The sequence below is a fragment of the Amblyraja radiata genome, chromosome 21 (assembly GCF_010909765.2).
Source record: "Amblyraja radiata isolate CabotCenter1 chromosome 21, sAmbRad1.1.pri, whole genome shotgun sequence".
Lineage (NCBI taxonomy): Eukaryota > Metazoa > Chordata > Chondrichthyes > Rajiformes > Rajidae > Amblyraja > Amblyraja radiata.
The window spans coordinates 36294179-36320111 of NC_045976.1; the positions used below are offsets into that span (position 1 = coordinate 36294179).

At 41.2% G+C, this 25933-nt stretch overlaps 1 protein-coding gene across 2 annotated transcripts in view; it reads right to left on the bottom strand.

Annotated features, from left to right (window-relative positions):
* The window catches only part of exoc4 (exocyst complex component 4), a 402169-nt gene that overhangs the window by 347215 nt on the left and 29021 nt on the right, over positions 1–25933 (bottom strand). The window contains exons 3-6 of one of the 2 annotated variants that reach the window (XM_033040092.1): positions 24061–24245; positions 18963–19072; positions 4265–4508; positions 122–299 (exon numbers count right to left, since the gene is read on the bottom strand). In XM_033040092.1, coding sequence (XP_032895983.1) covers positions 122–299; positions 4265–4508; positions 18963–19072; positions 24061–24245 — 717 coding nt within the window. Of the gene's footprint in view, positions 1–118; positions 300–4264; positions 4509–18962; positions 19073–24060; positions 24246–25933 lie in introns of both variants that reach the window. The other variant, XM_033040093.1, reaches the window with a different exon arrangement.

Consider the following 25933-nt stretch of genomic DNA (forward strand, 5'->3'; position numbering starts at 1 on the left):
TGCTGTCTGCAAAAGTTTAACAAGTGGGAAAAAAATCTGCATGTAAAAATAAAGGACAGAACGGTAATTGCAACACATTAGATTAAATAGTGACTCAATATCTTGATTGGCCTTGGCTTACCTGAAGCACATTCTGGATCCTTGCCCACACTTCTGCCATGTCATAGAGTTTGATTTCACTCACATTCAAACCAGAAGGCGACACAACCATTTGGTGAAGATAACCAAGAACAATTTTATGAGCAGCAGCTACTGCGTAGAATTTTTCAAATACTAATTCCAGAAGCTCCAGTAATAACCTGCAAACAAATTCAAATGGAAATCAGTCTGCTTAAATGGCCAGTAATGGACTTCCTACAAATAACATTCCACTCTTTAAATCCACATCTCAACTTTCCCAAAGCCCACTAATGACACCCAAATTTACCACCTAACCAAGTCAATGTCACAACAGTTAAAAACGTGTTAATCTAATCCTTCATGAACTGATTCTAAAAACAAGCAAAACTCCAATTTTCATACACATGATGAACATGCTTCCGATAATTTTGGGCTCATCTGGTTAATCAGAGAAAAGCTGGGAAATGAAAACCTTTCAATTCATTATCAGAAATGTCTGAGTCAAAACATCTACAACAGTGCAATAAAACTCTGCATGTTCAATCAAAGGTTTCTTGTGTCCGTGCACTTGGTAAATCAAGTTTGCACTATTACATAAGCAATGCAAATTTCTCAACACAAATCAAGTTGTTGACATATATAAAATCATGAATGCCATAGATAAAGTTAACACTCAGTCTTTTCCTCAGGGTAGATGAATCTAAAGGAAGAGGGCAGAGGCTTAAGATGAGAGTTTTAAGCGAGAGCTAGGGGCCATTTTTCCACACAGGATAGTCTATATCTAGAACAAGCTGCCAAAAGAAGTCATAGAATTGATACAATCATAACTTTCAAAAGTCTGATATATGGATAGGAAGGGTTCAAAGGGATATGGGACAAATACAGGCAAATCGGACTAACCCAGATTAGTATGGTCAAGTTAGACCGAAGAGCCTTAGCTATGACTACATTATATCACATTAGAACAACAGTGAACATGCCACACAAATAACTCTAATGATAGTCATAATAAATTACTCTAAAAATGTAATTATTGTGCCTTGTCAAACATAAGATTTAGCACTAAATGTTACGAATCCCAGTTGTGGAGGCACTGGTATCGTTGTCTCGTTGTAGGACATTGATCATTCTTTTTTATTCTGGATGGGTTTTTTTAATTCTGGATTTTAATTCATGTATTGTGTTTTTTTTTAAATATATAATTTATGATGTGATATACTAAGATTGGATATGTATTTTATGATGCTTTTATATGCAATGTATTTTTATGTAATGTTGTCACTTGTCTGGACCTTGAGTCCAAAATAAAGTTTATTATTATTATTAAATATATGGCCTTAAAACCTGTGGAGGTTTGGACCTGGCATTTGGAAAATAGATTTCTTCCTACAGTGATGAATTTAGGAAATTACATTTGAACAATTTGCCTTGTAAAAAGGTAATATCTTATTTTCCAGCAAAACTCTTATTTTATTCCAAATGTCATTATCCAATTAAGCTTCAGTGTAAACTAAAAACAGTTGCTTGACGATCACACATAAATGGTACTTGCTATATAAACATAAATGCATAAACACTTTTAGTCATTAATTACAGTGATGTACCATCCAAAATCCTGAACCAGCTACCTCTCTACCAACAGGCTGCCAGGATAGTTTGATATATATATATATTCCCAAGCATAAATAAATTGTAGTTCAATTTCTAGAGTGCATTAAGCTTTCTGTTCAAAAGACAGTTAGCCAGAAGACAACAATAGTTTTTTTATTCTCTCTTTACTATCACTACTTGTGAAGACTGCAGACAATTAGTTTCTTTCCACTTACATCTTCACAAATCATGATCTATTGATTCCTGGAAAACAAGTCTCATCAAGACAATTTACCCAAGAATGGCTATTCCTTACAGCAATGTAGCCTTTCAACGTATCCCCTTTTCTGAGCAATCAAGTAAGCTTTCTAAGAAAAATGTGGCAAATTGAAAACAATAACTTGAATGTAGCTAGATAAATGCCATACAAAGAGTAAAATATCTGACAATACAAACAAGTCAAAGTACTTAATTATACTGCATGCTGTGAAGCAACTCATTTTCCATCAGTTTACTCTGGCTGCGTTATGTAGAAATGTAGGCCGCACTTAGAATAGTGTATTCAGTTTTGGTCAGCCTGCCATAGGAAAGAGGTCCACAAAAATGCTGGAGAAACTCAGCGGGTGCAGCAGCATCTATGGAGCGAAGGAAATAGGCAACGTTTCGGGCCGAAACCCTTCTTCAGACTGAAGCCCGAAACATTGCCTATTTCCTTCGCTCCATAGATGCTGCTGCACCCACTGAGTTTCTCCAGCATTTTTGTGTACCTTCGATTTTCCAGCATCTGCAGTTCCTTCTTGAACACAAAGGAAAGAGGTCGTTATGGTGGAAAGAGTGCAGAGAATCTACAAGCAAAACACAAAATAGTGGAGGAACTTGGTGGGCTAGGCAGTGTCTATGGAGGGATGGACAAATGACAAGCCTGAAGAAAGGTCCCTACCGGAAATTTTGCTTGATATTCCTGACCCATTACAGTTCTCTAGCACTTCGTGTTTAAGATTAGAATGGAATTAGGTAAGAATGCCTACATGCTAGAAATCAGTGTAGAGGCATTGGAGGACAGTGGTTTGGTCAACAATGACAAAGGGTGGAGAATGTTCAAGATGGATAAGGGGAAGATCATCCTTCACACAGTTGCAGTGATTAGAGAGTTTCAAATGCAGTTCAGTGCCCCATCCAACAATTCCATCTTTATTGGTGGCTCGATTTTAAGTATGGCTAGATAGGATCGATCAATTCTCAATGTCCACACTTGTACAGGCAATCCCTGGTTTACAAAAGCCTCGACTTATGCATTTTCGACTTTGAAAAGATTTTCGGATTAATTTTTAAACCATTTTTTGAAATAAGTTAACCATGGCTAACATTATAGCAAAGCTTCACAGGTAAGTCTGTACAGCGATTCAAGTGATTCAGAATTAGCCAGTGTGGTCTGAGGTGCACATTTGTATGCTACTGAGGTGGAGGCAATGTCTTTGGCAGGAATTGATGATTTGAGTCGCCGTTTGGAGATTTACATGGGGATGTATTTGCCGGCTGCTGTGGGGACACAGGCAGTCGTTTTTAGGATTGAACGAGATATTTCCCCAGGCTTTTGGGAGACCAGTGGAATGGATGGGGCTGTAAGCATCTTCAGCTGAGTGAGAATGGGACATATGCGTGCCTATTCTCACCACTCACCCACCTTTCTACAAGCCACCACAATTGGGGGCAGGGTCGAGCCAAGCAAAGCTAGGGGCTGAGAGTATACAAGCCCTCTCACCCACTTGCGGAGTAATTGCGGTTGGCTGGCAGCCACTCTCCCCTTGCTTGCTTGCTCTCTTGTCATAGCTGTTTCTGTGATCCTGTTCACAACTGACTTATGACTGCATGCACTTTCTAGCGTGATCACCGAGAAATAGAATTGTGACAGTATTCCTATCCGTTCGGAGGAGAATGGAACAAGTTTAATTCTCATAAATCTTTGGGAACTCACTGGGAAGACCTAATTTCCAAAGATGCTTGGAAGTTTAGAGCCCTATCTTCAAAATGTGGAACATAAGCATGGAACAGAAGAGCCAATGTGAACCCTTCAAGATATATTGATTGATTTTAAAGAAGAGATTGAGATGTGGATTCAACTCTTTCAAAATGGTGTTAAGCAAAAAAATTAATCCGATACACCAAAATGTTAATTAACAATCTTGAAGTTTAAAATCAGCAGAAAATAAACCCTCCAACCAATACCAAATATCAAGCTGTAGGAAGGAACTGCAGATGCTGGTTTAAACCAAAGATAGACACAAAATGCTGGAGTAATTCAGCAGGCCATTCAATAAGTAAAGGCAGTAATCAAATCCATCTCAGGCTCAAAAGTGCACTGAATACCAAAGCTCACAGGGTTTTTCATATATGAGGGCAGAGCTTCAAAATATGGAAATTTAGAGAAAAAAATCTCAAATATATTCTGTTAAAGATTAATTTGTGATTGCGACCTTTAAATTATGACATTCCATTTTGACATGCTAATTAACACAGGCACATCCCTTATCGCTCATGAAATACAACAAAATACCTTGGTTGATTTTCCTGTGACACAATTTCACCTCGCTGATAAGCATGGTCTGCGATCTGGGTTGTGGACCGTTTCACAATCTGTTCCAGTTCTTGATTGAAACGCTCTTTAGTTGCTTTGACTGTCTCCGGAATCTTTTTCAGTTTCGACAGAGCTTTTATCAAAATTCCCATGAAAAGTATGCTGTTCTCCTCTGGATCACACTCCGGGTCCTCCTTAATGTCCTGTAGGTTTATCTCCTTCACTGTGAAAATAAACAAAAGTTAATCATGCAAAACTACACACCTCAGCTAATATTTATTTGTCTTTATTAAATTCTCCAGTGCAATCAAGTTTTCAGCAGAAAATCGTGGACAGCATTGTTCTCCGAGTGCTCCTATTTGGTACTGAGTGTTCCAAACTACAAACAAACTAACGGAAGATCCACATAGCAACTAAAATTATGAGGAAGGTATGAGATTTTGCAGAGAAGTCAACAGTCCAACAATTGCCATTCTTATAGAGGATCTGATAAATAGACTTCTATATATTTTATCTCATCGCTTTCACCTCAAGGACAAGTTCTCCAAAAGTACGCAATTAAGACTCTCATCCACTGAAAGCGCAATACCTACAGAAATGTTACGCTGTAAAGTGCCCACAGAAAACTGCAATAAGTTTATTTTTCACATTTTTAAACTTCAGTTACTGTGCACCATCAGGTCAAAATAGTGTACTGGCACAGAAGATATAATTAAGTGGGAGCCAAGCAGGAAATTAAAATGCAAAACATCAAAAAAGACGATTTTGAAATATGTGTATTTTGACAGGATTAAATAATATACATGCTTAATTAATGTAGCCATTAACAAAACATAGAACATCCAAGCAGCTTAGAACAATAAGGTTGATTAATCATATCATCTCCTTGTGGCCAAATTATTCTAAGTTGAGTCTTCCTGAAACCGCAACATACAAGCTTAGATGAAGTACAGCTACAAATTTAGAATGCAAGTAGAATTTTCTATCAGAGCAATGCTCAGAAAGTGATAGCACACTCTGCTTCTTCAGGCTGAAATCATTAATCTTTTTAAGAGGAGAGCTTCACAGATATATCTGAATGTCAAACTGAACAGATCATGTCAATTGTCTGTGGACGCCCAAAACTCCCCCAGATATAATTATTTACTGAGAAACCCAAGCAATCCAAAACTGAAAAAAGGGCATTAAAAATCTTTCTCAAACAAATGCTAATATTTTTTACATTTCCAAGAAGCAGAACTTTGGAAACTATTAGTTAATTTTCTGTCATGCTTCAATGCACACAATTTGGTGATCATTTTCCAATGTTCTATAAATTCAGGATCAGTTCCTGTGGATTGGAGAGTAGCTAATGTTATCCCACTTTTCAAGAAAGGAGCGAGAGAGAAAACGGGAAATTATGGACCAGTTAGCCTGATATAGGTGGCGGGGAAGATGCTGGTCAATTATTAAAGAAGTGATAACGGCGCATTTGGATAGCAGTAAAAGGTTTGGTCCAAGTCAGCAAGGATTTATGAAGGGGAGTTCTTGCTTGACTAATCTTCTGGAAATTTTTGAGGATGTGACAAGTAAAATGGATGAAGGAGAGCCAGTAGATGTAGTGAATCTGGACTTTCAGAAAGCCTTTGATACGGTCCCACACAGGAGATTAGTGGGCAAAATTAGAGCACATTTTTGGATGTAGGATATTGACATGGATAGAGAATTGGTTGGTAGACAGGAAACAAAGAGTAGGAATAACCGGGTTCCTGTCAGAATGCAGGCAGTGGCGATTGGAGTGCTGCAAGGCTCGATGCTGGGGCCGCAACTATTTACAATATATATTAATGATTTATGTAGATGAGATATGCATGTGCCTTTAATATAGTTACCTCATCACTACTAACCACTCCCCATATCACAAGTATAATTACAACCTCCCCACCCACATATCGCTCTCTAGTTTCCGTGACAGACCACGTACAGCTAGTGCTCTCTGTAATGCTACAGTATGAATAAAATGAAGTAAAGTTACAGTGTGTCGATAACACCTCTTTACATGGTGTCATACCTCTTACCCTTGCGCCTCCCGTTTATCGGTTGTTTATTTAATTTTGCCCCAGTTTTCTGTCACCCCCCCTCTTATTTCCTCGTTATGGCCACTTCTTGCCGCAAACCCGATGTGCTCGTTTTCGATTCAGACATTGCCCATCGATGGGATGTCTTTAGACGTGACTTCGACCACTATGTCACAATCGCTCATCCTGCCGCCACCCCAGAAGTCAAAGCTTCTCTGCTTCTCAACCTGGCTGGTCCCGATGCCCTGGCTCGGTCAGACTTCTTCGTCTACGCTGCGGGTGAATCTGCTCGGGACCCGGTATGTTTATTGGCTAAGTTTACCGCGATTTGCGACATTCCCTCTAACTGCATTTTAGAACGTTTTAAACGTTCCAGCGCTTCACTTTCAAAGTTGTTTATCGTAAGGGCAAAGAAATGTTCGTGGCCGACACGCTATCCCGCGCCCCGCTAACATCCACCGATCGCCACCCCTATGAAATGTCTGACCTGATGGTGCTCAATGTGAATATTGTCCCCTCACAGCAGATGAAGTCCCTGGTCGAGCACACTGCCGATGATCCTGCCCTGCAACAGCTTGCTGCCATCATCCAGCAGGACTGGCCCGACCGTCGTTCCGCTTTGCCGGCTGGCGCCGTGCCCTACTTCCTGGTCCGTGATGAGCTCGTACTACACGACGGCGTGGTTGTGAAAGGACACAAGGTTGTTGTGCCTGCTGCGCTGCACGACCACTATTTTCAGGCCGCTCACCGCGGTCATCCTGGGGCCGAAGCCACCTTGTCTCACGCCCAGAGCCAGTTCTACTGGCCTGGTATGGCTCAATACATCCGGGAGAGGGTCTCCTCGTGTTCCACCTGCAACAGTCTCGCCCCCCACCAGCAACGACAGCCGCTTCTGCAGCAGGCTGCACCCGAACTGCCCTGGATGGCGGTTGCCACTGACATTTTCGAGTGGCGAGGCAAACACTTCCTGGTACTTGTCGACTCCTACTCCAACTGGTTCGAGGTTGACCAGCTGCACTCCCTCCCCTCTTCGGCCGTTGTCGATAAGCTGCGCCGCCATTTCTCTACCTTTGGCACCCCGGCCAGCCTGCAGTCGGACAACGGCAGCCAATTCACGTGCTCCGAGTTTAGGGCTATCGCTACCAACTGGAACTTCCGCCACTTCACCAGCAGCCCTGAGTACCCGCAAAGCAACGATCTGGCCGAGCGCGCCGTCCGCAGTGCAAAGAACTTGCTGGAACAATGTCGCTTGTCTAACTCCGACTTCTTCCTAGCCCTCCTTAACCTTCGCAACATATCCCGTGACCCTGCCATGGGCTCCCCTGCTCAGCGGCTCATGTCTCGCACTACCAGAACCCCGATCCCGGTGGCCCAGCGCTCACTCATCCCCTCTGTCCTCAAGCCCGCTGCTGTTCAGGAACGCATTGCCCTTAAGTGCTATGTTCAGAAGCGCTCCCATGACAAGTCCTGCCGCCCCCTGCCGCGCCTTTTCCCCGGTCAGGTCGTCCGCATGCAGACCCCCTCCGGTCACTCCAGGCTCGCTACCGTCGTCGCCTCTGCTGGGTCGCCTAGGTCCTATCTCGTCGACCATGCAGGAACCGTCTACCGCCGGTCCCGCCAACACCTGCGGCTCGTCAACGAGCCACAACCACCGCCCGCGGATCCTTTTGCTCCCCCACTGCAATTTCGGCCTCCAGGCGATGCTCTGCCCGCCGCTCCTCGCATGCCACGGTCTCTACCCTCTCAGCTCTATCAGTCCAATCCTCCTCCGGCTCGTCCTCCCTCGCCTGCCCGCGCGCTGCCCGCTGCTGACCCCGCATCCCCTCCTGCCTTTCTGCCCTTGTCTTCTCCGTCCCCTCCCAGCTCCCCCGTTCCAGTTCGGCCGTCTGCACCTGTTCCACTTCTTCCTGCAGGGAGGGAAGATGGCGAGATGCGAACCCGGTCGGGACGTGTTGTCAAGCCGCCTGTCCGCTATGGCGACTTTGCTTAACCGTTTCTAGCGCATGAGACGTGGTCGCCCTGTCACTACTTTGTTTGCCTTTCGTTTCCAAGGGGAAGGATGTAGATGAGATATGCATGTGCCTTTAATATAGTTACCTCATCACTACTAACCACTCCCCATATCACAAGTATAATTACAACCTCCCCACCCACATATCGCTCTCTAGTTTCCGTGACAGACCACGTACAGCTAGTGCTCTCTGTAATGCTACAGTATGAATAAAATGAAGTAAAGTTACAGTGTGTCGATAACACCTCTTTACAATTTAGATGATGGAATTAAAAGTAAAACTAGCAAATTTGCAGATGACACAAAGCTAGGTGGCAGTGTGAACTGCGATGCTTGGAGGTTGCAGGATGACTTGGACAGGTTGAGTGAGTGGGCAGATGCACGGCAAATGAAGTATAATGCAGATAAATGTGAGCAAGGAGGTCCTACTGCAGTTGTACAGGGTCCTGGTGAGACTACACTTGGAATATTGTGTGCAGCTTTGGTCTCCTAATTTGAGGAAGGACATCCTTGCTATTGAAGGAGTGCAGCGTAGGTTCACAAGGTTAATCCCCAGGTTGGCAGGACTGTCATATGAGGAAAGATTGGAAAGACTGGGCTTGTATTCAATGGAGTTTAGAAGGATGAGAGGGATTCTTATGGAAACATATAAAATTATGAAAGGACTGGATAAGCTTGATGCAATAAAAATGTTCCCAATGTTGGGGGAGTCCAAAACCAGGGGTCACAGTCTAAGAATAAAGGGAAGGGCATTTAAAATTGAGATGAGAAAAAACATTTTCACCCAGAGAGTTGTGAATTTGTGGAATTCTCTGCGACAGAAGGCAGTAGAGTCCAATTCACTGGATGAATTTTAAAGAGTTAGATAGGGCTCTTGGGGCTAGCGGAATCAAGGGGTATGGGGAGAAGGCAGGGACGGGTCACTGATTGTGGATGATCAGCCATGATCACAATGAATGGCGGTGCTAGCTCAAAGGGCCGAATAGCCTCCTCATTCACCTATTTTCTATGTTTCTATGTGTTGGATGCAGAGGTTGCTGGGGAGAAAGGTGCGACAAGGTCGGAATAGATGCACTTGAACATCAGTCTCACCTAGTGGTGGGGTGACGTGGTTGAAAGCATTTTCACGTATCTGATACTCTATTCAGGTATCTGCTATTAAAATCAATGAAATGCACTTCATAAAAGCCTTTTGTCAACCTGTTGATTAGTTTCATTGGCGAACACCAATAAAAGTAGTAGATTTATTTTAAATGTCTCTGGATCACCAGGCTCATGCATTTGCAAAGGAATGGTTGGACAGCAAGGTTAAAGGGGTGCGAATAAGGGAAGTTTTTTCTTAAATTATTTGTTTATCTCTAATATTAGCAATTATCTAAAAATGTTACCCAACACTTATAGTTGATATCATTATTTTTCTAATCTGTATCGTTTAAAAACCTTTAAATTGCTCATTGTGTTTTATCAGGTTTTAATCGCTCTGAATTTGAAGGATAGTGAGAAGCTTTAAAACACTCTAACAGGTTTGACAGATGGGTCCTTGTGGGCGCCGTCCTGTGCAGTATGGCTGTCCAGCCTGCAGCTGTTCGCTTTTCACTCTTTATTTTATTTTTAGTGAGTTTTAGTGTTTTGTTTTTGGAGTTCTAGTCTTTTTTATGTGGGGGGTGGGAAGGGGGAAACTACATTTCAGGGTCCCTACCTGGTCGGAGAGGCAGCTTTTCTCCGGGCTGCACTTTCGAACTGTCCTCGTGGCCTACCAGCGGGCCTTGAGCGGCGTTTCCTGAGGGGACCGCCCAGTACCTCAGATTCGGCGGCGGCAGCACAGCGTTGGAGCGCTATTGCGGAGCGGGCGATGCCTTGCCCGGGTCGCCGCGCAGGAGCTCCGGTGAGCTGAAGACAGCCGATGAAACATCGCAGAGCTGCGGGACTATGGAGCGGCCAGTTGCGGGCGGCGGTGCTGAACTTAAACATCGGGAGCCTGGGATCTCTTGCCGAGATCGCCAGTGGTGGAGCTCCATCCAGCGCGGCCTTGTTGGCTTCGGAAGCCACGGTCTCCAGTAAGGGAAGCGGCCGTTCCAGGGTTCCCATGCCGCTGAGAGGATTCTCCCGACGCCGGAGCACCATCACCCGGCGAGAATGGCCTGGAACATCGGGCCTCCATAAAGACGACTGTGGAGGCCTCAACAGGCTCGACTATGGGTGGACATGGGATGGGGACTGGACATTGTGCCTTCCCTCATATTGGGAACCATTGTGGGGGTTGTTTATCACGTTGTATCTGAGGTTTTTCTGCCCACCAACATGGACTAATTACATTGCTGGAGATTCTGCTGCCACTCCACCCTAGGGCCGTCTCCCTCAAAAAGATAGGATTAATAGATAAGGAGCAGGTTCAGTTTGAGCACTCAGAAAAATCCAGATCACACCAACTTCAGATAGCTTTCATTTCAGAGTTCAAAAATATATTCGATTTTTCGTGCATTGTCGCCTCCAAGGGCAGTATAAAATTGTTTGCATTGCACTGCAATTGTAAGATGACGTTTAACCTCACAATAAACTCACCCCAAAATCTAATCATTTCAATTACATCATTTTCACCTGTCCTTCAGATTATTTGCTGCTTGCCACTATCTATTAGATTAATGTTGAAAGTGAAAAATTAAAATATTTAACAAAATAAAGATTGATTATGTTATTTTAAATATTTATCATTAAACTGACAATACACCCCAATACCAACGCTTAAAATGTGGATTGCAAGTATGTTGGACACCGCTCATCTTGAGGAAATGCGATTCCTCCTAATGGATAAATCAGACCAATTCATAACGAGTTGGTCTCCATTCGTCGTTTTTTTGGAATCATATGGTGCAACACAATTGTAAAAAATAACTGTTTCAGGACTGGACGAGGGTTGGTCAAGACTATAAATAATGATCTCCTCTTTCTTTCTTTTCTTCTCTCTATTCTCTCTCTCAACTTTTTTCATTTACTCGTTTTCTTTTTTCACACACTATATATTTCACATCTTTCTATCCTTTACTATCTAACTTCTTTTTCTTATTCTAATCTTTTTTCAGTGTAACAAAAAAAAAAAAAGAAGTTGTACATAAAATGTATTATGAAAATATATATTAGGCACTTTGGTGCCATATGACTGTACTTACTTCTAATAAAATAAAATATAAAAAAAAAAAAAAAACTGACAATACACCCAATTTAGAGTCGGAAGGGTTTTTAATCAACAATTATGGTTCAATGTAATGTTAAAGACTAAGCGACAAGACATGGAACTATGCACAATTTTTCAGATATTTGATAGAATACTTTGTGAACATTTTAAGTTCTCATCAGTTCATGTTTCCTGCAGATTATACTGTAGAGGCTCTGTGGGAAAGCAAAGAATCATCGACAGTTTCTGGATTTATGTGTTTAATGTGCACATGCATGCTCCAGAAGTTGTTTTTCTAATTTGTGGTGATCACATGAATTAAAGTTTCTCAGCACAAACTCAAGTGTCCTGTTGCACCACAACAATATATTCTATCTTTATTACTTTGGTGTTCACATTTAATTCAAGTACAAAACTAGTTGCTATTTCTATACAATTTTGCAATCAGGACAGATTTGTCAAGGTTTTGTCCATTTTACCTACTCAATATTCATTAATCTTATGCAAGTGTTCAACATTAGATCACCAATGGATGTGGTGTCCACCATGAGAAGTTCCCACCCCATCACAATTATTACCATAATCTAAAACAATAAATATATTTTGGTCTGACCTTTTTTATTCAGATTCCAGTAATCATGCACCTTTCAGCTGAATCAAGAGAGTTTATCAAGTCAAGAGAGTTTATTGTCATGTGTCCCAGATAGGACAATGAAATTCTTGCTTGCTGCAGCACAACAGAATATTGTAGGCATAAATACAGATCAGATCAGTGTGTCCATATACCATGGAATATATATATATATATATATATATATACACACACACATAAATAAACAGATAAAGTGCAATAGGCTGTTATAGTTCAGAGTTTGTTTGAAATTGTGTTTAATAGTCTTATGGCTGTGGGGAAGTAGCTGTTCCTGAACCTGGATGTTGCAGATTTCAGGCTCCTGTACCTTCTACCTGATGGCAGCGGAGAGATGAGTGTGTGGCCAGGATGGTGTGGGTTCTTGATGATGTTGGCAACCTTTTTGAGGCAGCAACTGCGATAGATCCCCTCGATGGTAGGGAGGTCAGAGCCGATGATGGACTGGGCAGTGTTTACATCTTTTTGCAGCCTTTTCCGCTCCTGGACGCTCAAGTTGCCGAACCAAGCCATGTTGCAACCGGTCAGCATGCTCTCTACTGTGCACCTGTAGAAGTTCGAGAGAGTCCTCCTTGACATACCGACTCTCCGTAATCTTCTCAGGAAGTAGAGGCGCTGATGTGCTTTCTTTATAATTACATCAGTGTTCTGGGACCAGGAGAGATCTTCGGAAATATGCACACTCAGGAATTTGAAGTTCTTGACCCTTTCCACCATCGATGATATAAACGGGACTGTGGGTCCCCATCCTACCACTTCCAAAGTCCACAATCAGTTCCTTGGTTTTGCTGGTGTTGAGAGCCAGGTTATTGTGCTGGCACCATTTGGTCAATCGGTCGATCTCACTTCTATACTCTGACTCGTCCCCATCAGTGATACGTCCCACAACAGTGGTGTCGTCGGCGAACTTGAGGGAGTTCGCACTATGTCCGGCTACGCAGTCATGAGTACAGAGTGAGTACAGCAGGGGGCTGAGCACACAGCCTTGAGGTGCTCCCGTGCTGATTGTTATCGAGGATGACACATTTCCACCAATACGGACAGACTGTGGTCTGTGAATGAGGAAGTTGAGGATCCAATTGCTGAGGGATGTGCAGAGACCCAGATCTGAGAGCTTGGTAACCAGCTTGGAGGGGATGATGGTATTAAATGCTGAGCTGTAATCAATGGATAACAGCCTGACATACGAGTTTTTGTTGTCCAAGTGGTCCAGAGCAGAGTGGAGAGCCAGTGGGATCGCATTCACCGTTGATGGGATGTGATTACATCGGGTTCCATCCACCATACAAAAGGCTGCATATATGGCATTGTTCATGTGATGGTATACTTTTATTTATCTTCAAGATTTAATAATCTGGTAATACCACAAAGGAAGCACCTAAATTTTATATATGGATTGGAGCAACTGAGGCACTTCAATACAATTGCTACTATGCCAATAAATTTATTATATTTCATTGACACTGGAATACATTAGAATGTGGAAGAATGGCTCTTTTTTTCCTCTGATCAACCATTGAATACAATTCTATAACAAATCTACAAAGTTTGTCCTTTATTTTTCCACGACAGAGGTCCACCACGATACAGACTGAGCTTGCCCAAGACTTGACATTTAATCAATTGATATAAATCACTTAGAAGGTTATTAACTTAAAGATATGTCAAACCTGACTAAACCACGACAGATTACACAAAGTAATGGGAAACTGAAGCTGTTCTTATCTCAAGTAATTGTGTGCTATTTCAATCCATTTAACACCTTAGTTCCTGAATTTGGTTTGTATTTCCAGTGCATTTTCTCTTACTGTTAATTTGTACATTTTATTCCAGTAAAGAATCAAGAACCAAAGGACATAGGTTTTTGGTGAGGGGGAAAAGATTTGATAGGAGCCTGAAGGGCAACTTATTCACATTGAGAGTAGTGAGAAAATGGAACAAGATGTCAGAGGGAGTAGTTGAGGCAGGTATATAACAACATTTAAAATACATTTGGACAGGTAAGTGGATAGGAGGATAGGAGAAGTTTAGAGGGGTATGGGGCAAAAGTGGGCAGGTGAAACTAGTGTAGATGGGGCACCTTGGTGCGGCATGGGCAAGTTGGGCCAAAGAGCCTGTTTCTATTGCTGTATGTCTCCAAGAATATTGATTTGCAAAATCCACAAATAGGATTGCACCTTTGGATTTGTTACCACTTAGCCTCTTTCATTTGTACTTCAGTAAGGAAAAAAATAAAATGGTCACTTTAAAGACAACTTCCTGCCCACCCCAGAGATGACTATAACTGGAACTGCAGATATTGCCGTAGAATGGAATTAATTAAAATGCGTTGAAAATAATACCATCTTGTGAACTTCAGACCCAGACCAATTCCAGATTTACATCGCTCTGCACGAGAGGAATATTGATAACTATAAATAACTAAAACTGCTGGATCTGATCTCTGATTACAACAAACTGAGATGTGACATTATGTTACACAAATTTGTGGCTGCATATATTCCATTTTTCAGTTTGTTGGCAAAAATAAATATGTATGGGAAAGGATATTACGTTGTTTTATTCCCTCCCTTTTTGTACAGTCCATTTAGAGAGCAATGTATTATTTCCAGGCTGGTGGGCTTTTCTAATTATAATTACTGTCCAAGAAACAACACATTTAAAATGAGAGTCTATTATAAATGGTTACTTTTATTAATGAGAACAAGTTGTCACATACAGTAATATATCTACTACTTCAAGAAGTACTGTATATTAATTGGCTGCATCTTATTTTACTTTTTCAAGGAAAATCACTGCATTTGTCATGCCATATTTTACCACTAGTTAAAGAATTACCAAAAAATATATGTCACAAGTGAGCCAAAAATGTATAATTTACTTGCTGAACACGAGCAAATTATAACAGTTTAGGCAACTTGATAATATTGTACCACAAATCACATGGTACTGCTTGAGCTGGTTAGCAACAGATAATGGTTTATGTAAAACTAAGAGCTTACGTTAAAACAATAGACCACAAATTCTGTTTTTAATATTTCCTTTAAAAAATTGACAAATAACGAGCATGAAAAATTGAACGTTGGTTTGTTATATATTCAAATGACACACTTATCATCCATGTTAATGTGTAATAATTTCAAATATTATAAACCTATTTAAAAGGTGCAAACCACTCGACATGAAAAAAAATTATGGATTGCAGTTCCTAATTATATTTCCCAAATGGCTGCAAAAAATGTTCAAAGCTGATAACCTATTTGCTGGAAGTATACATTGTTCCTCAACCTCATTAACTATGGAATGTAGAGCTCTAATACTTGAGGTCTTTGATCTCTGTGATGCCAATCACAAAATACAGACCTGAATACCAATGAGCAATTATGATGAGCATTAGTGTTGGGCTGTACAGAGCTAATTCTGGTCTGAACCTTGTAGTCAACATGTGCACTGGTCTTGCAACCAAACTATTCGTTTTGCAGTACATGGATCTCAAGGTCCTGCTGATAACATAACTACCTTCCTGCAGGGTAAAATTGAACAGGGCACTATTTGGTGACTCGGTCAAAGGGTGGCAAACCCTCAGGCCTCCATCAATCGATTGGCATATGGTTCTCTAAAGGCCTATGCTATCATACAGTAAGTCTCCTTGCTGTTGTGGGAAGGAACTAGATGCAAAGTAAATTCAGCCTGGCAGCTTTGCAACAAACGAAACACCCTTGCAAGCAGTGCTGAGTTTAGCATCAGGGCCCCAAGGTCAGACACGTGCACTGTTGACCTCTAGGATCAACAGGCATGAAAATCTAGGAAGCACTTACTGCTCGCTCTTCAGCAAGCGGCAAATCTCAAGAAACCTGTCAGATAACCACCTGCTAATTCCAGACTACTGTAAAAATAAAAGTTTTAGATTTAAACTTGGAAAGTTTGTTAAGTAACTTTATGAAACGGTCAGTTAAAGAATCAAAAGCAACTTTAAATAAGCTGTTTGACTGGATTGTTCTAGGATCTTGATGAACTTGAAGCAGACATCATTACAAGCCAAAGTCTACCCATGGTACAAAAATGCAACCAATATTTATCTGATAAATATTTTCAGAGATAATCATTCATGAGCTCATTGTGTCATCGGCTGAAGAAATAGGTCCTTTGGCCCAACTTGCCCACACCGACCAACGTGCCCCATCTACATTCATTCAACCTGCCTGCATTTGGCCCAGCTCCCTCCAAAACCTATCCTATCCATGTACCTGACCAAATGTTTTTCAAACATTGTGATAGCAGTTACCTCAAGTACCTCCTCTGGAGACTTGTTCCATCTGCCTACCACCCATTATGTTAAAAAGTTGCCCTTCAGGTTCTTCGTTTTTTCCCCCTCACCATAAACATATGCCCTCTGGTTCTTGATTCAGCTACTCTGGGTAATAAAATGTGTATTTACCCTATCTAATCCTCTCATGATCTTCTACACGTCTGTAAGATCACCTCTCATCCTCCAGCGCTCTGAGAAATATCTGTTTATCAACAATGAATGCTAACTTTGGAAATAATACTATTTCCTTACCCAATTCTCTGCCAATTTGCAAAAAAGCAATTGTGCATGAAATGCGCATAAAGCTTGCCTTGAGTGTGGTAATAAACAAAACTAGCCTCATTTGGTAATTACTGCAAATTATGCTCTGTGTTTGACTACTGGCAACGTTGACTTTTGTTTTGTACAAAGACAAAGATTTTGTATGTGTCTAATTTGCTGCAGGCTCACAGTTGTCTGTTTTCCAATCAAGGGGCACAAATTAATGGCATTCAGCACAATGGGCCACATTACATGTCCCACTGCCCACAACTGTTGCAGTAACAGACAGCACTTTCTGGTGTTTTGTCTGCATCAGATTAGTAGCTCGGCAGAGGTGGATGATTGCCAAATCATTGAGTCCAATTTTCTCAGACACCAGTTTTGTGCTATGCTATTCAAAATCAGTATCTGGTGATCCAGTAAATAATGTATCTGTTGAATTGGAAATAGGTTTTTAGCTTAGTGAGACCCTAGGTGGTAACAAGATCTCTTGCTCAGTTGGACACTTGGGATTGAGTGGACAGGGGGATGGGAGTGGGGAATGGGAAGGAAGTTGGTGGTAGATATATTCACAGTAGAACAGCCTCGCGTTAACTTGCACACACCCAAGCAGATACTACATATAGTAATGATTACAATGGTACTTTATTTGTCACATTACCAAGGTGCAGTGAAATACATGTTAAGACACTATATCAGCAGGCAAAACAAGAAGAGACTCCCAGCCATTTCCTGCTTTCTTAGGTTTTAAACAGGATACACTCCTACTTTGAATCCCAACCTTCTAGCAACCTGAACCTGGATCAAATTAACTGAATTTCATGACCCCAAGGTTCATCATATTTATGGAATAAACAAAGAAAAATAGGGAGAGACATGCTGGATTTGATCTCCAATTGAATTCTAATGCATTAAGAGAAACATACTGAACAACACATCTAACCATGCACGACACCTTTGCTGGCATTAAATAAGTGATTAACGAATTCAAACTGAACAATGGCCAAGGTAGGCATGCTTAAAGGAGCAGATCGCAGGAGAAGAGTTATGGGAGGGTAGGATTTCTGTCACCGCCAGATCCCTCACAAGCCCAGTCCATTTTTCTGAGCTGGTTCGCATACTGAACTCGTGATATGCTTGATGGAACTTTCACTGCCAAGATAGAACTTGGCAATGAAAGACTGAAGAGAATCAGCACATACAGAAGTGGTGAGTGCCCCAATTGTCACCTCAATGTTTCAGCTTCAATTGAAACCAAGACCTTTATCATGATGACAAATGGATGTTAGGGGGTTTGGAGGAGCACCTTAGCTTCTTAGGGAGTATCAAGACATGTATTGTCACCTGAAAGAGGCATCTTCCAGAGGGTGTTCAAGAAGGAACTGCAGATGCTGGAAGATCGGTACACAAAAATGCTGGGGAAACTCAGCGGGTGCAGCAGCATCTATGGACCGAAGGAAATAGGCGACGTTTCGGGTCTGAAGAAGGGTTTCGACCCGAAACGTCGCCTATTTCCTTCGCTCCATAGATCTTCCAGAGGGTAATGCCTCAACTGCCAACTCAATATAATCTGCATTCAATATAATCAACAGAAACTGCAGATGCTGGTTAACACACAAAAGGATACAAAGTGCTGGAGTAACTCAGCAGGTTGAGATTTCTGTATTTCCCCTGAGTGGGCAGAGAAATACGAGAAGCTACTTTTTAAATTCATAGGACTTTGCTAAACAAGCTGCAGTTCCAGTTCTGTGTGGAATTGGATTTTTTCACCAACATTACAGGCATTGGTGATGAAATTACGTGATCAATGCGCACAAACAAACAAAAACTTGTGGTCAGGTATGCAGTGTGCACTGATCATGCCTGTCCAATGCTGCAAAACACAAGTCAAGATGACTGCCGATTGACATTGACATTGACATTGAAGCCTTGTGAGTTATCACCAATTATCACCAGTTATCACCAATTCTGTTAGCCGTATGAAAAAAATAATAAAACTGCTAATTTCTTGACTTAATTCACAAAAAGATCAAATGCCATACAAGGTATTTTAAGAGATGATGTTAAGATGCTCAAACACAGCTTTCCCCTGTTAATTAACCAAACGCTTTGCTTTTTCCTCCATAGAGATCAATTAGATGAATCTTAAAGCACTATCCCATGAGCAACATGTCAAATGCAGGCAGCATTAAAGATCTTTGGAAATTGCTGTACTCACCTGCCATACTTCCTGAACCACCGTACTGTGAGTTATCAATAAATTTCCGTGAGTTTGATACAAAGTTGATATCAATAAGAGGAGCAGGAGATATATCCTTCCCAAGTAAGCTGTAAAAAAACAAAAAATGTTCCTATTTATGTTTTTCCTCACACAAATGACATATCAATTTAACCACAAGCAAGCAATGTAAATGCAGATATTTTGCTTAATAAAACAGAAACTGCTGGCATCAATCTGAAAGTCATGTACCATTTCAAAAGAGAGAAATAAGCCTAATACATAAATTCAACATATCGTCATCCAAATCCAGCCAATCTTCCTGAACATTTCAATTTTGATGGATTTCAAAAATAATTATTACACAACAGTACTAATGTTTGACCATGCCAACAAGACCTAAATCAACAGAGACAGAATAAAATAACAACACATTTTGTCACTGGAGACATAAGAGACAGGAGATGCCAAAACCTTGAGCAAAAAAAAACCTGGAGGAACTTAACAGGCTAGGTAGTATCTGCGAATGAAAATGAACAGATGGTCTTTTGGTTAAGATGTTTAACAAGGAACTGCAGATGCTGGAAAATCGAAGATAGACAAAAATGCTGGAGAAACTCAGCGGGTGAGGCAGCATCTATGGAGTGAAGGAAATAGGCAACGTTTCGGGTCGAAACCCTTCTTCTGGGTCAGGTCTCGAAGAACGTAGCCTGCTGAATTCCAGCACTTTGCTTTTTGCTTAATAATGTCACTGCTCGCTTTGTCTGACTGGCCAGAATTAAGGTTAGAAGATACTGGAAACAAACACACAATGGTCATGGTCAATTCTGTTTGAGCAGCAATTCAATGCCAGAATGAACATCAGTGGGATCTGACAAATCAGCTTTGCAACAAATAAAGGACAATGTAGCGATGTTACAAAACCTACCTTCAGCGGCGCTGCAGATCTGCCACTGGCTGTGTGTGCGACTCCGGCACCTTTGTGGGGGTGGGGGGGGGGGGGGGATTAAAATGCAGGGTTGCATCGCTTGTCAGAGAAGGATTACCTCAGGCTGCTAGTCGATGATGAAAAATGGATCAGACTTCAAGAATCAAGTTTGAAACTGTTCATTTCAAACTATTTAATAACACTTTTAAACACCAAGCAACTACATGGTTGTAAATAATATTGCTGAATATACTGCAAATAATTAAATCCTTGTTGAATCGGATAAAACTAGCATCTAGCATAACTGGGAGAAACGTTTGGAGACAATAGTCCAGACAAGGAAGAGGCTATTAAACAAAGTCTGTACCAATTTGCTAAAGGCATACAAGGTTTCATCAATTGGACCAAGCTTGATAAAGAAACAGTGAGGATTGATGAAGGCAGTACATGTCGCCTGCCACATTGTATGTGGGCTTTCAAAAAGGTGCACAATGAAGCACTATGTAATAAGATTTTTTATAAGAATACAAGTCCATGACATAAAACAAGCAGCAACAGCAAGTAGAAATATTGGCCGAGAATAAGAAAGCCGAGGGTAGTGTGGGTAATTGATTTCTAGATTAGCAAGGTTATTAATGCGCTTCATCAAGGGTCAGAAATAACATAAGAATTCTCATTGATATCAATTAATGACTTGGGTTTACTTATCCAGGACATGTTTGTAGAAGACACGAGGATAGTAACAATGAGGCCACAGGACATAGACAGGTCAATAAAATGACCAATGAAATTAAGTATAACAAAGTGTGAAGTGATACACTGCAATTGGAATAATGAGAAAATCTAAAATACTGGGCACCATCATTACATTAAAAATCATGCGAGGAATACATTCCTGTGCTGTTGAACTTCAATTCAAGAAATTTAAAAAATCAATGAATTTAATACTGCCTAACCAAGCTCTACTTTGATAACTAATAAAATGAGTGATACACCTAAAATTAAATGTAATTGAACAATAGCTATTCCGGAAACCATCCATTCTTAACCTAAAATAACATTTTCTTAATAACGTCTTTGTATATTCAATTTGTATAATCAATTCAACTTGTGACACGTTTCATTTTTCATGGTTTTCTGGAATTTTGAGTTGGATTAGATTATTCATGAACCTAAGAAACCTCATTTTAACGTCGAAGGTTACAAGAAATGAATCTGCGGAGTGAATTAACTTGGGAATCTAATAAGATGCAGTAGGTTTGGGTTCATGGAAACTTTCATTTTGGACTGTGTTCTGAAATAAAATGATCGTCAATTTAAGATTGGGTTTCAATCTGCCACCATGGCAGATATTCAACAAATAACCTATTTGTGGAGTACATCAAATTCTAAGTTACATTTGAAAAAAAATGCATCTCTATCAATAGAAACAAGAATTTAAAAATATGAGAACGTGAGAGAGCCCAAATGTAACATCAATGGGACTAGTAATATACAACAGCCAATTCTGTCCCCTGGGATAAATCCCTCTGGCCCTACCTGAAGCTTCTGACATGGCAGCAGGGCTAATTAGGCTTCAATTTTCCAATAACCTTATGCAGATCCAGATGGTACTGGGGAACAGAGGAACTTAAAGCAAACAGTCCAAGAGGGAAATATAGAAAGGCTTCAACAGAAGAGGCCCTGTTTTATTATTTCCCTCAGAAGAATGATCATGGAGCTGCTGTTTGACCTGTTCTTCACTTGAATGCCAAGAGATCAGACAAAACGATACTGTTTTCAACTTTCTTCTTGCTTTCAGAAAATGATGTAATGGCTATGGTTAGAAAAAGTTAAGAAGCAATGAAAAAAAAACATTAAAACATTGTTATACTGTTGTCCATCAAGATAAACTGACGATGGAGGACTGAAATGGCTTGATGTGGATCTTCTCTTCCCTCTTCTTCACTTCTGCTATCTCAGCCCCTTCCCTCGTTGCATTTTCCTCACTCCTACATTGCCCCTGTGGTTCAAGTTCCTACTACTCACAATCCTTGTAACTTTATGGGATCAATAGTTGATCACTCATTAACGAGCTGTAAATGCAATATCAAGTCAAAGTTATTTTGAGCTATCAATGGTGTCTTACACTCTCCCAATTTTCAGAATAATATTTGTTCATCAGCTTGCCAATGAACATAACATCTACCACTAATTTTAGCAAAAAAAAGTTTGTTGTCTGAAATATTGACTGAGAAGTGCTTTAATCAGCTCCTTCGTGTTAGTCCCCCTGATGAAAGGTATTTGAATCAATCTTAGTTCACATTTTTCATCTTTGCAATGAATTGTTGAAAGTTATGTCTGTATGTCATAGTTAAGAACAATAGCAATTTTTGCTGTTCAAAGCAGGTCGTGAAAGATAAATTCTGAAGCATGTGTGCAATATACATTCTTAAAGGCCTGTTAAATTTTGCATGCTATTTCCATTGAATGCATCGCTGCTTTTGTAAATGACCTGTGTTAACTGGTAACACAGCAAGTACAGCATCTTTTACACTACATATAGAAAGCACTTGCTGGAGAAAACATGGATTATTTTATGAAGCATATAATATTCATGAAATTTGTCGCTGACATTAATTTTGGGAACTGATGAAAACGACAAAATGACACCATAATGAATATATATTTATAGTTCCTGAGCCATCTTCTACTCTTCAAGCACTAACATCCAAAGTAATGAGTAATTTTACTCAGAATTAAACAGCTTAATATTCATGAATTTAAATATTATAAAAAGGTCTGATTCTATTTGGTAACGATTAAGGCAGTAAAATGTACCATGCTAATTGGTCAGCGAATCAGATTTTTATTAAATACAATAAGTTATAGTCAATAATCAGTTTTATTCGTCACATACACATATAAGTGCAGTGAAATTAATTTGCCAGCAGCGGTACAATTAAAAAAAAACATACAACACACAATAAGATTTAACACAAAAACATCCACCACAGTATCTTCACTGAGGTGGAAGGCACAAAGTTCAGTCAGTCATCCTCCATTGTTCACCCGTGGTCGGGGCCATAAACCTCCGTAGTCGCTGCTACGGGCGGCCGGATGTACAAGCCCTCTCTCCGGACGGTCGAACACATTCCGCGGCTTGGAGGTCCCGAATTGGCTTTTTGTTACCGGAGACCGCGGCTTCAGGATGTTGTAGGCCACAGGCCGGCGGTCGAAGCCCTTCTCCAGGGATCCCTGATGAGGGATCACAGGCTCCAGACACCGGGCCCGCGGCTAGAAGATCCGCAGACCGCGTCTTCAGGATGTAACAGTCCGCGGGCCAGCGATCGGAGCACTCCTTTCTGGCGACCCCCGGCAAGGGCTCACCCGCTCCGTGATGAAAAGATAACTTTGCGCCAGCTGCTGAATCTCCGGGCCTGACTCCGGGAAAGGCTGCTCCAATCCATGGTGTTAGGCCGCGTTGGAGGTGACATGGAAAAAGTCGCCTCTCCGTGAAGGAGGCGACCGAAAACGGTTCCCCCCCTCACCATACAAGACACACCGAGAGACACTAAAACAAATATTTGGACACACTGTGTCTGTGTATGTGTCTGTGTGAGTGTCTGTGTCTGTGTGAGTGTCTGCGTCTGTGTGAGTGTCTGTGTGTGGTCTCAGTGACTGAGCTGCCAGCCCAAGAATCCATTCGGCCCACAATGTCCATAATAGCCCTCTGGAAACCACTCCCTTCAGCCCACAACACCATGCTAGTGCTCCAGAAAGCCCCACCCCCACTGGCCAGCAATATTGGAATTGGTGGAGAGGTGGAATATTGTTTTGGGAGACCAGTCCTCCCGTGTGAAGCCGGGACCCAACGGGTCCCACTTAGTCTAGTGTATATATATATTTACTGAATATATACACTGAACAATTTGCTGCTTATTATGGTGTTTACAGACTATGTTTACATGTCTGTTATGCTAAGAATTCTGTTCCATTTTGGGACATAAGACAACCGAACACTATTGACATTACACTTAAATAAGCAAGACAGAGAAATACTGTATGTAGTCCAAATGTGGGCAAATGGGATTAGTATGGATGGGCAAAAAGGTTAACTTGTACACAGTGGGTCGAGCCATGTCCATGCCAAAAATATGACCCTATGACATCACATAATTTGATACTGACCCAGTTCTGTTCTTATCCCGGTTTTTGTTGCCAACACGGCTTGTGGATTTAATATACAAGTGGCGGTGTAGTTCATCAATCAGAACCATGTGCATGTTCATTTTTTTGCTGTGGAGCTCCAAGCGTAGGTCACTCAGCCCTTCCACTTGCAGTAACTGCCCCTCCAAAGAATCTACTGCAGAGACCTGCCAATAAAAGACAGCAGTCAATTAAAACATGAATTTTCATACTTCTAGTTGCTGACTATAACCATATGAAAAAAATATGAATGCTGCAAGCATGAAGCCACACTGGATATCATTAAAACATTTCCTTTCCTCACGTTGAATAGTTCTGAGATTTGTGCCATCAAGCAGGAACTATCAGTGAGCTCTGGCAGTTTTACTTGCTGGATTGCTTCCCCCTTATTCATGGAAGACAAATTCAGAAAGCCATTCAAATTAAAAAATACTTTTCATTCAATTTTTTTAGCAAGTTGCCGTTCTTCCTGAATGTTTTTGCATGGAATTGAACGGCATGTAAGTTCTCCGACTAGTTTCACTCTCCTCCTTTACTGTTTTCCTGTTTTCCTGTTTGTCTGCCTCATTGCTACCTTCCCCTCAGCCTACATTGAACCAATCTACATTCCCTTGGACATTGTCTGCTTTGATCTGTTGTTTTCACACCTTACCCTTCCATATCTCAAGTTCCCCTCTCCCCAACGTCAGTCTGAACAAGGGTCTCAACTCAAAACATCGCCTATGCCTTCTCTTCAGAGATGCTACCTGTCCTGCTGAGTTACTCCAGCATGTTGTGTCTTAGGTGCAAACCAGCATCTGCAATTCCTTCCTACACATCATGCAAACATCTCCACTGGTACCAATTTAAGAAAGGTCATTAATGAAGCAGCAGAAAATGGTATTACTGATCTTGAAGAAACACAACCATCCTTTATGTGAGTTGAATCCCCAACACAAAAGACGTGGCCTTGAAAAGATCATGGATTTCAATTTTGATATCAAATGGTATACTGATAGTCAGATAATTATTCTCACCCCACCTTGCAATTAAACTCCATGGTCCATGTTTACACAAAGGAGGGACAGAGGTCTACTGCTCAGTTATTCCTAACAGAACCCAAACTGGGCATCACCGAGTAGATTGTTAATGTTTAAGTACCACTCAATAGCACATTGAACAACATTCAATACGTGGCTAATAATTGAGAGTAGTGTAGCGATCCAAGCTTTGCATAAACACTCTGTTTAATAATTAACCGATACATCCTCAAGTGTTTTATTGTCCCACACACACACACTCAAAAAACAAACATAGCAGTGCAACAACAATAATAAGTCTACTGTAGTTCAGAGTCAAAATGAGGTTGTAGTGTTTAATAGCCTGATGGCTGCAGGGATGAAACTGTTCCTGGACGTTACGGTTTTCAGGCTCCTTAACCTTCTTCCCGATGGCAGTGGTGAAATTAATATAAGGCCAGGATTGTGTGGGTCTCTGATGATGTTGGCTGCCTTTGAGGCAGCGACTCCGATAAATCCCTTCGATGGTGAGGAGATCAGAGCGGTGATGGACTGGGCAGTGTTCACAACTTTTTGCTGTTCTTCTGCTCCCGGACGTCCAAGTTGCCGAACCAAGCGATGATGCAACCAGTCAATGTGCTCTCTACTGTACCCCTGTAGAAATTCAAGAGAATCCTCTTTGACATACCGAATCTGTGTAATCTTCTCAGGAAGTAGAGGCATTGATGTGCTTTCCTTATAATTCCATAAGTGTGCTGGGTCCAGGAAAGATCTTCGAAAATATGCACGCCCAGGAATTTGAAGTTTTTGACTCTCTCCACCATCGTCCCATTAATATAAACAGGATTGTGGGTCCT